This window comes from Muntiacus reevesi, chromosome 12 (genome assembly GCF_963930625.1).
Source record: "Muntiacus reevesi chromosome 12, mMunRee1.1, whole genome shotgun sequence".
Lineage (NCBI taxonomy): Eukaryota > Metazoa > Chordata > Mammalia > Artiodactyla > Cervidae > Muntiacus > Muntiacus reevesi.
This window is the reverse complement of record NC_089260.1, coordinates 43,499,132-43,511,343: the sequence shown is the minus strand read 5'-3', so window position 1 is coordinate 43,511,343 and position 12,212 is coordinate 43,499,132. Positions and strand designations below refer to the sequence as shown.

Here is a 12,212-nt window from a genome sequence, read left to right as displayed (position 1 = left end):
AATTGTCTGAGGGGCTATCGCAGAGCTGGTTGTTATTCTCACAGATTCTTGAGCCTCAGTATTGCTTCACAATTAGATTCTTGCAGCTTGTGTAGAAAGTGCTTGTGAGACCCTCCCTTCAGGTTTTGCTAGTACTGACATACTGTCCTTCCTTTCAGGAGCCATAATCATCCCTCTCTTCCTTCCCTTCTCTACCAGTTTTAAAAACAGCTGAACAACAACTGAAGTTGTAATTTTCTCTTCCTAGAGTTTTCTTTCTCAATGTGTGTGCTTAGTCACTCACGTCTGACTCTTTGCGGCCCCATGAACTGTAGCCCACCAGGCTCCTCTGTCCATGGGGATTCTCCAGGCCAGAATACTGGAGTGGGTAGCATATCCCTTCTTAGGGGATCTTCCTGACCCAGGAATTGAACTGGGGTCTCCTGCATTGCAGGCGGATTCTTTACCAGCTGAGCTACCAGAGAAGTATTAATACAAGATTAATGCAGATTAACACAGTGAAAAAAAGGCAGAAAAGTGGTGTGTCAGTGTTTCTCCCACCAGTTAGAGGAAAATGATTCAACGTCTCTAGGACAAGAACCAACAGAATAGGGGCACTACACTGCCTTTCAGAGGCAGGCTGGACCAGTTTTCTTACAGTGCCTCTCAGGCTTATCGTGTTTATTATTTTCCCTGATTTTTATTATTTATGTATTTATGTTCATCGAGCATCTGTTATTATCTATTACTCAAGGCCCTGGGCCAGAAACTACACAGGATAAAAAGAAAAATGAAAAAAGAAACAGGATGGAATTCTTTAGATTGCTTGAGGCTATTCATGATAGTCAATCACTGACCTCAAGAGTCTACCCCCTAGCGGTCAGTGCAACAGACAGAAGTGGCAAAGGAGAAATACAGTCTCTAGTTCAAAGGAGGCAGGGAGCACCATCTCAGGGCATTAGGAGACTTCCAAGTGGAGATGCCATTTAAATTGAAGTGGAAAAAAGTTGGAGAGAGGAGACAGAGGCCATTCTGGGTGGAAGAGAGACAGTAATAGGTAGGAGATGGGAAACCATGAAGCGTTTTTTTTTTTCCCCATTTATTTTTATTTATTTATTTATTTTTATTTTTTCCATTTATTTTTATTCACTGGAGGGTAATTACTTTACAATATTGTAGTGGTCTTTGCCATACATTGTCATTTATTTTTAAATTGAAGAATAATTGCTTTATAATGTTATGTTGGTTTCTGTCATACAACAATGTGAATCAGTCATAAGTATACATATGTGCCCTCCCCCTTGAACCTCCCTCTCACCCCCAACTCCGTCCCACCCCTCTAGGTTGTCACAGAGCACCAGTTTGAGCTCCCTGTATTATACAGCTTCTTCCCATTGTTGTTGTTCAGTCATGTCTAACTCTTTGCGACCCCATGGACTGCAGCACACCAGGCTTCCCTGTCCACTATCTCCCTGAGTTTGCTCAAACTCATGTCCATTGTGTCGGTGATGCCATCCAACAATCTTATTCTCTGTTGCCCCCTTATCTTCCTGCCCTCAATCTTCCCCATCATCAGGGTCTTTTCCAATGAGTTGGCTCATTGCATCAGGTGGACAAAGTATTGGAGCTTCAGTATCAGTCCTACCAATGAATATTCAGGGTGGATTTCCTTCAGGATAGACTAGTTTGATCTCCTTGCTGTCCAAGGGACTCTCAAGAGTCTTTTCCAGCACCACAGTTTGAAAGAATCAGTTCTTTGATGCTCTTCCCATTAGCTATCTGTTTTACATATGATAATGTGTATGTTTCAATTCTACTTTCTCAATTCGTCTCAACCTCTCCTTCCCCTGCTGTGTTCACAAGTCTGTTCTCTATGTTGTTTTTTTCATAATATATATTGTCACTCAGCATTTGACCTGTTTGTATGACAGTGTCTTGGAATGTGTGTGATGGAGGAAGGGGGAAGACACCACTGTGTCCATCTCTGGAGCAGAGATGAGTCCTCTGTGGGGGTGTACACCATGACGGTGAGCAACTGTCAGGAGTTCTTACTAACTGGACAGGGGGCAACTCAGTTATGTCCTGCAGACATAATGTCCAATGGAAAGAAGTAAGCAAGAGAACAAGAAGTAAGTAAGAACAAGAAGTAAGAAAGAGAGCATAGCAAATCACCTAGGTAAGTAAAAACACACCCCAAACTTAACACTGTTCAGCAAAACACAAAAATGCATACCCGGTCAAAGACGTTCATCAAAGAGGGTGTTTCCTGGGGGGGAGTACCATGAGACTTAAGGCGAAGAGGAAAATGAAACAAGAGAAGGACTTTGAAAGATCAATGATGAGGTGTTGATCATACTTTGTACTGGACATCAAAAGAAAAAGGACATATATGATCGAGGTGTTTTTGCAAATCTCAAAAACAAATGTATTAATAATAGAAAGGCTTACACAATAATCCCTGGGGTGGCTATATAGATATTACATTTATTATCATCAGCGGCAAACAAAATATACAGAAATCACAGATGCTACATATAGTGAAATTCATGTATAACAGAAGGTCTATTAATTGGGACCTCATCTCAAAGTGACTTCAGGTGTGTTAGGAGCAGCCTGAAGGTGGGGAATTTATTTGGTGGGAACAGAGCATGCAGAGTTCCATGCACAGAGTTTTTCAACACAGAGTTTTAACACCAAGTGGTGGGATCTCATACAATACTTCATTGTCTAATGCATGGCCCTACTGTAAATTATTAAGCAGGGATTCAGTACTGACATTTGTATTCTAGCTTAATAGTTATTACACATATTACTCCTTATCATTACAATGTGTGTTCTAGTAAATGAGCTTTCTACCCACTCAAATAATTCGAGGTAAAGTCCAACCTGAACTTATTAGCAAGGATAATCCCTGTACATAGTGACTGGCAGAAAATATGAAGAGAAACAGAGAGTCTACCTTTTATATAGAATACAGGAACCATGATTTCACATATAGAGAAATCAGAATTACATTTCTGCTTTTTTCTTCACTCTTGCCAAATTGGAATGTAGACCCAGTAAGTCACATAACCCCCCCACCCGACCATCAGGAAGCCGGTGCACGGTTGGACAACTGATACTCAAGGGCTGTGTGTTTTTGCCTTTACTGCCCTCAATACACAATTCCATTTGCTATTCCTTTGTTCTAACTGCTGTTTCTTAAACCTGTCTTGAAAAGAACTGTGGTAATCTTCATCCTCTGTCTCAGAGATGATTTCCATCTTCTGAATGATGAGTTTAATAAGCTCATGCTGTTTTTCCAGAAGAGAACCGAGATCCTTCAGCCTGAAAGGAAACACATTTCATGGGTTAATTTTCAATTATCCTTTCAGTCCTTGAGTACAGGAAGGCTACATACTGGGTTCTAGATCAGATCAACTGTACCAAGGGCTTCCCTGGTGGCTCAGATGATTAAGAATCTGCCTGCAATGCAGGAGACCTGGGTTCAATCCCTGGGTTGGGAAGATCCCCTGGAGAAGGAAAATGCACTCCACTCCTGTATTCTTGCCTGGAAAGAATATGGACAGAAATCCCATGGACAGAGAAGCCTGGCAGGCTACAGTCCATAAGGTCTCAAAGAGTCCGACTTGACGGAGTGACTATCACTTTCACTTTCAGTAGTCATGATCCTCTTAATGAATACATATTTTAAAAGTTTAAGTGGTTCTCCCAAGTTAAATTTTCATCCCCATTTTAAAGATTAAAACACAGTTAGTTGCACAGGAATGTTAAACACCTTGCCTAGGGTCGTGCAGTTTGAAAACAGTTGAGTAGGTCTTTGAAAGCAGGTAAATTAGCCCTGAAGCCCTCAGGCTTTACCACTGTACACTGCATAGTTTCTCCAGGGATCCTCAAAGCTTCTAGAGTTTTGATGTAAGAATTCAGATAGCTGATGAAGAATGCAGTTTAGGATACTGTTAGGCAAAATGATTTGTCAGTAGCAGCAAATCAGTTGTTGGGTTTAAAAAGAAGCAGTCTCAAAATTCTCAGTATACTAGCCACATCATCATTAAAGCATGACAATATAAATAAACACAATTAGACAACAGAGACTTTTACTGTTCATCATTATTTAGAGTGTTAAGTTTTTCAAATACAGATAAAAGGAAAAATACATACCGGTACTTTTGCTTCATTATTTCTGTTTCTAAAGATGTATCAACATTTGGTATTTCTTGTCTTGTTTCGTGGGGGCAAAAGATATAATGAAATACACCACGCTATGGGATAAGAGATTAATAGTTATTCAGGTAGAACTCCATTGAGGAACTAGTTCCTGAACAGGTGCCATGAGTCAGCTACAAGGCGGGCATGCCAGCACAGATATTCAGAGACACAATCATGGCCCTCAAGGAGCTCACAGCCTCTTGATAGAAATAGACAAATATAAACAGCCATAAAATGAAGTCATACATGTAACTGAGGAATGTATAAGATATATAGTTAATATAGAAGATGGAGTAAACTGGAATAGGGGATTGTTTAGGAAAAGGTGTGACCGAACGATATTACATTTTCTCATTAAAAACATCCAACACAAATAGTGGTATTCCACACATGATGGGTTGTTATTTTTCTCAAACTGTTCTGCACCATTATCCAACACAACTTAATGTCACATGGGGAAATTTCTGAAATACAGGTTTTTTTCAATTTAGTGTCTTTTTTCTTATTTATTTATTTTTATTGAAATGTAGTTGATTTACAATGTTGTTAATTCTTGCTGTACAGCTAAGTGATTTGATTATACCTATATATACATTCTTTTTTAATATTCTTTTCCATAATGGTTTATCATAGGATTTTTGTTTTTCTTAAATATTTTAAAAATTTATTTAATTGGAGGATAATTGCTTTACAATATTGTGTTAGCTTTTTAATGTCTTTTAAACCATCAGTGCACTACAAAGGGTCAAGGGCAGGTGTGAAATGACCAGGAATGAGGTAATTGTAGCCATCCAGGCAAGAGAGGATGGCTACTCGCGCAGGCCACATGGGAAGTCAGGTGAACCAAACGTGGGATCGACTGGGTGTGAGGGTGACAAAGGGAAAGGAGATGAACAACATCTCTCATGGGCAAATAAATGGTGCTGACATCCAATGAAACATGAAGGTCTGAAAAAGATGGGATAGTTTCACCCTCTCCCTGTAGGGGATGTTGAGAGGAGGTGAAACAAGAGGAGTAGAGATCATTAGTGTGCTTTGCATGAATTTGTTCCGAACAGCAGTATTTGAGGTACCTTGGAGACACACCAGAGAAGATGTCATATAGACAGTTGGCTACAGAGACCTGGAACTCAGTAAGCTCCAGGCCAGAGAATCAGCCGCTGAGCTTTCTGTGTTTCAGTGGCGATGGCAACCTCAGTTATGAGAGAAATCAAACAGAAAAACAATGCAGTGCAGAAGAAAGCCTAAGCCCATACTGAGATTGACCTTATTATTTATATAACTACATAATGGAAACTCAACCTATGAAGAACTCAGAAAGAATTAGAATCCAGTACTTCTGACTGTTAGTATAAGTTCCTTTTCCATTATAATGCAATAGCCTTGTTCAGTCTTTGACACTTTGTATATTTTCTGTAATGTACACTCTCCCTATGTGTGTAAGTACCTGTGTATATATACACATGTATTCTATATATGTACACACATATCTGCACACATATGTAAGTCACATGTCACTAGAAAAAACAAACGAAGTATACCTACACTGGTCCATCCACCCTCTACTCTCACTGGGGGGATGTGATACATATTTAACATGGAGGCTATGGATGAGCCACTCGGAAGACGGGAACTTTGCCCATAAACGGGCACCATTAGGGATGACACAATGAATGAATGGCAATATCATGTGATTGATGATGGTATTTGTCACATGTACTTACTAATATCCCTCTGCTGTATCTGGGTCTGTTGGGATACACGATGATGGATTTCTGATCAACTTTGTGTAGGAACCAGAGTGGCAGCTTCTTCTCCAAGCTGGTGTGAAGTTCCACCTAAAGTTTGGGATTTATTGACAAGAATCACTGACGTCCTTGGTCCAGCCTCTAACTACCTGGCTGGCCAAATGCTAACACAGAAAGAGGCTCAGGCAATTACCCAATTTCTCTGCTGAGATTGTTGGGGGAAATCTTTTTCATGATTACTGACTCTCAGGCCAGAGCAGGAACGCTACACTGACACCATGAGCCGGCAGGGTGGGATACCTCTCAGGGCTAAGACAATACCTGTATGAAATAACTGTGTTCTCATAAGTCAGCAGTGCTTATACATGAGTAACTGGGGAGTCATTCGTAAGTTCAGTAAGTCATAATGAAATACAACACTTACCTGCATGGCAATTCTCTTCAACAGTGCATGTTTCTGGACCTCAGCAATGTCACCAACTGCCAAACCAATCTGCAGGACAACAGGGCAGTGAATCACTATTGGTTTAATGACTCATCTAAAAGTGCGTGTGTAGTCCCTTTGACTACAGTCAGAATGGGCATGAAATTTACTAGCAGTGGCCTCAAGACACTGTGCTTACACACCGTACAGAAACCTGAAAAGCCTGTAGACCTTTGTAACAGTGGTGGTCACATCAGTGGGTCCAATAGTCATAAGTGTTCTTGTGAAAAGCGAGGGCACACAGATTAACCTGCATTTCATCTTAACTTAAAATGAAAATATGTTACTTTTGGACAAGACAGGGATGAAGTGAAAGTCATTCAGCCGTGTCTGACTCTTTGCGACCCCATGGACTACATATAGTCCATGGGATTCTCCAGACCAGAATACTGGAGTGGGTAGCCTTTCCCTTCTCCAGGGGATCTTCCCAACCCAGGGATAGAAACCCAGGTCTCCCACATTGCAGGTGGGTTCTTTACCAGCTGAGCCACAAGGGAAGCCTGGGATTGGTATAACCATGCAATATGGTTGCAAACTCCAGGAGTTGAGCACTTGAGGTAAACAAGAGTGACCTGACAACATGGAAAAGCTAAAACATTAAACTGAGGGAAAGAATTTATATCTTCCATATATTTTGGGAGGAAAAGGTACACTTTAAAGGTGAGTGAGGTGCTGATAAAACCTCGGTCTAGAAATCCATGACTAGGTAGAATTAGGTGAGGTAAGCTGTCAGCTCAGTTCTACTGAACCTGAATTAAATCAGCTACATTCACTCACTCTCTCATCACTGTTGAGTCACTTCACACCTGTCTATGCCGAATCAGCCTCCTACAGGTGGTAGCCAGAGAGAAGAAACCAGTCCGTGCTCTCAAGGAGCTCAGAGTCAAGTGAACTCCATGAGAGAAGGACTCTGTCTGCCCAGGACACCACCGTGTGCCCAGTGCTTAGAACAGTCCGTGGGATTGCAAGAGTCGGACACGACTTGGTGACTCAACAACAGCATGAATGCAAACATCGAGTAGTCTGTATTATTTTTTTCTTTCCATCAATACTGCCTGGCACAGTCTCTGCTGTATAGTCAGATTCAGACAAAATGTACTGAATGTCTGCTTGTCCATTTAATTTATTTATCTATAAATATTTTATTTCTATGGACAGTCACACATTCAGTAACAGTTTTGCCAGCGAAGGCTCCCCATGGACCCGGAATTGGGATGTATTTCTGTCTGCATCAACCACGATGCCTGTGGCCAGAGCAGACTCTCTGTGGAAGAGAACACTTGTGTCTGCGGAGGGCATCCAGGCTCTGACTGGCTCAGGGGTGGCAGCTGGATGCTGCCGATGCCCTCTGCATGAGCGCCTCTTCCCCGCTTGAATCTCCAGAGGGTCAATGAGAAATTCTAGGGCAGAGATGAGGTCGTAATCCTCCACTCCATGAAGGTCTCTGCCTAACCTCTGACCCTTAGCTCAGCTGCAAAGCAGCACCCACCATTCATCATTACTTTATTACTCTGTTGATACTTCGTACTTCTTCATGGCATTTATCACTCCTGTGATGTCAAGCTACATATTTATTTGTTTACTACTCATCTTCATGACAAGTTTATAATCATGTCAGGGCTGAGTATTGGTCTGTTTTGTTCACCACTGTTGGGCCTGGATCAGTGTCTGGCACTTTGGTAGGTTCTTGGTAAATATTTGCCAAATAGATGCATCTTAGCATCCCCCAAACTCACACTGCCTGGCTTGCTCCAGGTACTAATGAATGTTGAATAAATGAATTTTATAGCAGTTCTTTTTCTACCTTCGTGAAAGGAGACAAAAGACGGTAAAAAGCATTTTCATTCTTAAATATCCCAAGTGATCTACTGACAGCAAACAGAAGGATAAATTACTTACAAGTAAATTCATGAGGACAATTGGGACGAACATGGTGAATGTGATAAGGTGTACAAAGGACAGAAAAGGATACTTCAATTCATTCCTCAAGTATGGCTCTAGGAAGGCATCGTGATAATTGATGTCTCCTAGCATCATGCTGAAGGTCTGCATTATAGAAAGGAACGGAGAGCTGAAAGCATCCTGGGAAAAGACAGTAAGGGGAGAATGAAATTCAAAATGCATATAATGAAAAAAATGCTTTCTAGAGAGTAAAATGATAGAAATCACATTTAAAGTACTTAAAAAAAAGTCCTAAGAATATAACTACTGAAATACAGTGATAAGAACTATTGATACTAATAAACTGGTGATAAACTCATCCAAACGGCTTCCTTGGTGGCTCAGTGGTAAAGAATCTGCCTGCCAAGCAGGAGACACAGCTTCATTCCCGGGGCCAGAAAGATCCCCTGGAGGAGGGAATGGCAACCCACTCCAGTAATCTTGCCTGAGAAATCCCATAGACAGAGGAGCCTGGTGGGCTACAGTCCATATTGTCACAAAAGAGAGCTGGATGTGACTAAACAACAACAGCAACAACAGAAGTCAACAGAAAGATCTTTTCTGCGCACGTAACAAATCCTCATGCGCTAGACATAAACTTTCTGACAATGCAAAAAGTCACTGAGTAAGACTGTACTTTTCCCTGTAATAAATATCATGTGAATGCTATTATAGCAGATAAAAAATATTCAAATAGTGTGAGGTTATTATGAATTTTGTACACCACTAAGATTTAAGTAGAAATAGGTATTCCCAGTATTCACAGCAAGAAAATCAACGGCTCATGCAGATATCTCACCTGTATATTCAGGAGCACGTAAAAGCAAAGTCCAAACGCCACAAGAAGAAAGACAAACACAATCGTCGATTTCAGCAGAGTTTTCATGATCACCTCCAGCATCACGATAAAAATCCCACACTTTTCAAATCTAGGGACGTTGTGAAAATTACAACATTTACTCACTTTTCTGCTGAAACTGAATTTCAATCAGTTCAATAGTTATGAGGCACCAGGTACTAAGTTTCATAGATGAGATCACTGAGGCCCTCTACTCTCAAAAAGGGACATGAGAATTTGTGACGAGTCAAGCCTTCGATTTTCAAACTGTCTAACTGCTGTTTCTTTTGTTGTACTTCTTCCTAATGTTTATCTTGAATTGTCTTACCACTTGCCCACTGGAAATTATTTCATAGCTTCCCACTATCAAAGATCATGCTACCAATTGCTTACGGGCTTCCCAGGTGGCGAAGTGGTAAAGAAGTTGCCTGCTAATGCAGGAGACGCAAGAGATGTGGGTCTATGCCTGAGTCAGGAAGATGCCCTGGAGAAGGAAATGGCAACCCACTCAGTATTCTTGCCTGGGAATTCCCATGGACAGAGGAGCCTGGCGGACTACAGTTCATGGGGTTGCAAAGAGTCGGACATGACTTAGTGACTACACCACAACAACAACAAAGGATGTAGAAGTCATTCAAGCTGGTTTTACCTCTGAAGATACAATAAGAAGTTCATCCAATAGAGGAATATAGCAATTGCTCCACACTGCCACTGCACATATGCTGGTATCCTGATGAACAAGGGTGACACAAATATGATGCTGGTTGTGTAGATGATCCATTCAGCTGCATTGTCCTTATCCAAAAAGTAATTCCTTTTCTGTGGTTGAAAAGAATAAAGAATTACCACATGTACAACCTGAGACCTGGCAACTTATGGATGGTTATATATATGTAATCAGTAACAACATTTTTCTGGCATTACAGCTGGTGAGAAGTTTATGACCAAGGGGCCACCAGCTCTTGCCATCCTGAACTTAACTCAAAGTCTTGGGTACAGATCAGTATTAGAGGTGCCCCAGCCTCTCCTGCTGACCTGGCATTTCGGGAGCCTAAGCAATTCTATAAGTTTCAAGGCTTTACTAATAAAGTTCACTCCATCTTAAGGAAACTCGTGGGGGGCTGCAAGTTGTTTTAGTAATTCCTTTCTGTCTATATAAGGACATGCACGTGGATTTCTCAGTAATGAACTAAAGCTGCTTCTGAGGAAGTTTGGGGCCTGTGCTAAGACTTAATTACCATAATGATTTGGTATCATCTCCTATTCTTAAATATTTCATGTTTTGAACATCAGATTTCCTATAGGGTAGACCATTTACATATCAATAAGGAACTGTGGAGACCAAAATTAGTAGAGAAATCATACAACTTTACAGTTCAATATAAACTGTCATTTGTAATTCTCATCTTTAAAAAATAAAAATAATGACAAGAGAGATTAAATAAAATGCCCTAATCATTTAAGGAACAGTGGAACAACACAGTCTTAACTCTCAGAATTTTGACAATTTAATGGAAATGTGTGTGTGTGTGTGTGTACTTGTGATGTATAGTATCAGACAAATGCAAAACACTGTTATTACTACCAACATTCTTTAATGCAAATATCCTTGTGCTTATAAAATGTAACATAGTAAATTCTTTCAGAAAATGAGGTGTTGTATAAAAGCTATATGACTTATAAAAAACACAAAATTATACCAAAAAATGAATAATGAAAGACTTTAAGCCTCCACATTGACAGATAAATGATTGATGCCATTTATCAACTACATCAAAGACCTACATATAATTTATATAAACCTTGTGTCTGATCTGAATGTGTGTTCACCTATTTAAAAAGACATTGTTGTTGTTGTCTAGTTGCTAAGTCATGTCCAACTTCGTGAACCCACAGACTGTAGCTGGTCAGGCTCCCCTATCCATGGGATTTCTCAGGTAAGGATACTGGAGTGGGTTGCCATTTCCTTCTCCAGGGGATCTTCCCATCTCAGGGATTGAACCTGAGTCTCCTGGAATGACAGATGGATTCTTTACCACTGAGCCACCTGTAAAAATTATGCAATAAAAAGTTCCCCAATTTCATTGTAATTTGAAATTTTATCCAATAAAATAAAGCATTCCTATTAGGAAAGGAATTCAAAGATCCATTTGAAATGGAGTCTTAAGCCAAATAAACAGTCACACCTAAAATTATCTCTGTAAACAGTGACACTTAAAATTATCAAATTGAAAAAATCTGTGTGTTAGCAAAATATGAAATATATCTCAGAGAAAACACAGAGAAGTCTTTCAAAACTTCATTGGAGCTGGGTAGACACATCAATTCAGTTCAGCTCAGTCGCTCAGTCTTGTCTAACTCTTTGCGACCCCATGAACTGCAGTACACCAGGCCTCCCTGTCCATCACCAACTCCCAGAGTCCACCCAAACCCATGTCCATTGAGTTGGTGATGCCATCTAGCCATCTCATCCTCGGTCATCACCTTCTCTTCCTGCCCTCAATCTTTCCCAGCATCGCGGTCTTTTCCCAATGAGTCAGCTCTTTGCATCAGGTGGCCAAAGTACTGGAGTTTCAACTTCAGCATCAGTCCTTCCAATGAACACCCAGGACTGATCTCCTTTAGGATGGACTGGTTGGATCTCCTTGCAGTCCAATGGACTCTCAAGAGTCTTCTCCAGCAGGACAGTTCAAAAGCATCAATTCTGTGCTCAGCTTTCTTTATAGTCCAACTCTCACATCCATACATGACTACTGGAAAAACCATAGCCTTGACTAGATGGACCTTTGTGGGCAAAGTAATGTCTCTGCTTTCTAATATGCTATCTAGGTTCGTCATAACTTTTCTTCCAAGGAGTAAGCGTCTTTTAGTTTCATGGCTGCAATCACCATCTGCAGTGATGTTGGAACCCAGAAAAATAAAGTCAGTCATTGTTTCCCCATCTATTTGCCATGAAGTGATGGGACCAGATGCCATGATCTTAGTTTTCTGAATGTTGAGTTTTAAGCCAACT

General features: G+C 40.6%; 1 protein-coding gene across 1 annotated transcript in view; it reads right to left on the bottom strand.

The window, feature by feature from the left end:
* Positions 1–1,541: 1,541 nt before the first annotated feature.
* TRPA1 (transient receptor potential cation channel subfamily A member 1) overlaps positions 1,542–12,212 on the bottom strand; it is a 56,026-nt gene continuing 45,355 nt past the window's right edge. Inside the window, exons 21-27 of the mRNA XM_065902877.1 lie at positions 9,849–10,018; positions 9,161–9,290; positions 8,320–8,502; positions 6,361–6,429; positions 5,913–6,026; positions 4,141–4,241; positions 1,542–3,306 (exon numbers count right to left, since the gene is read on the bottom strand). Of these exons, the coding sequence (XP_065758949.1) occupies positions 3,102–3,306; positions 4,141–4,241; positions 5,913–6,026; positions 6,361–6,429; positions 8,320–8,502; positions 9,161–9,290; positions 9,849–10,018 (972 nt within the window). The 3' untranslated portion in view covers positions 1,542–3,101. The remainder of the gene's footprint in view (positions 3,307–4,140; positions 4,242–5,912; positions 6,027–6,360; positions 6,430–8,319; positions 8,503–9,160; positions 9,291–9,848; positions 10,019–12,212) is intronic.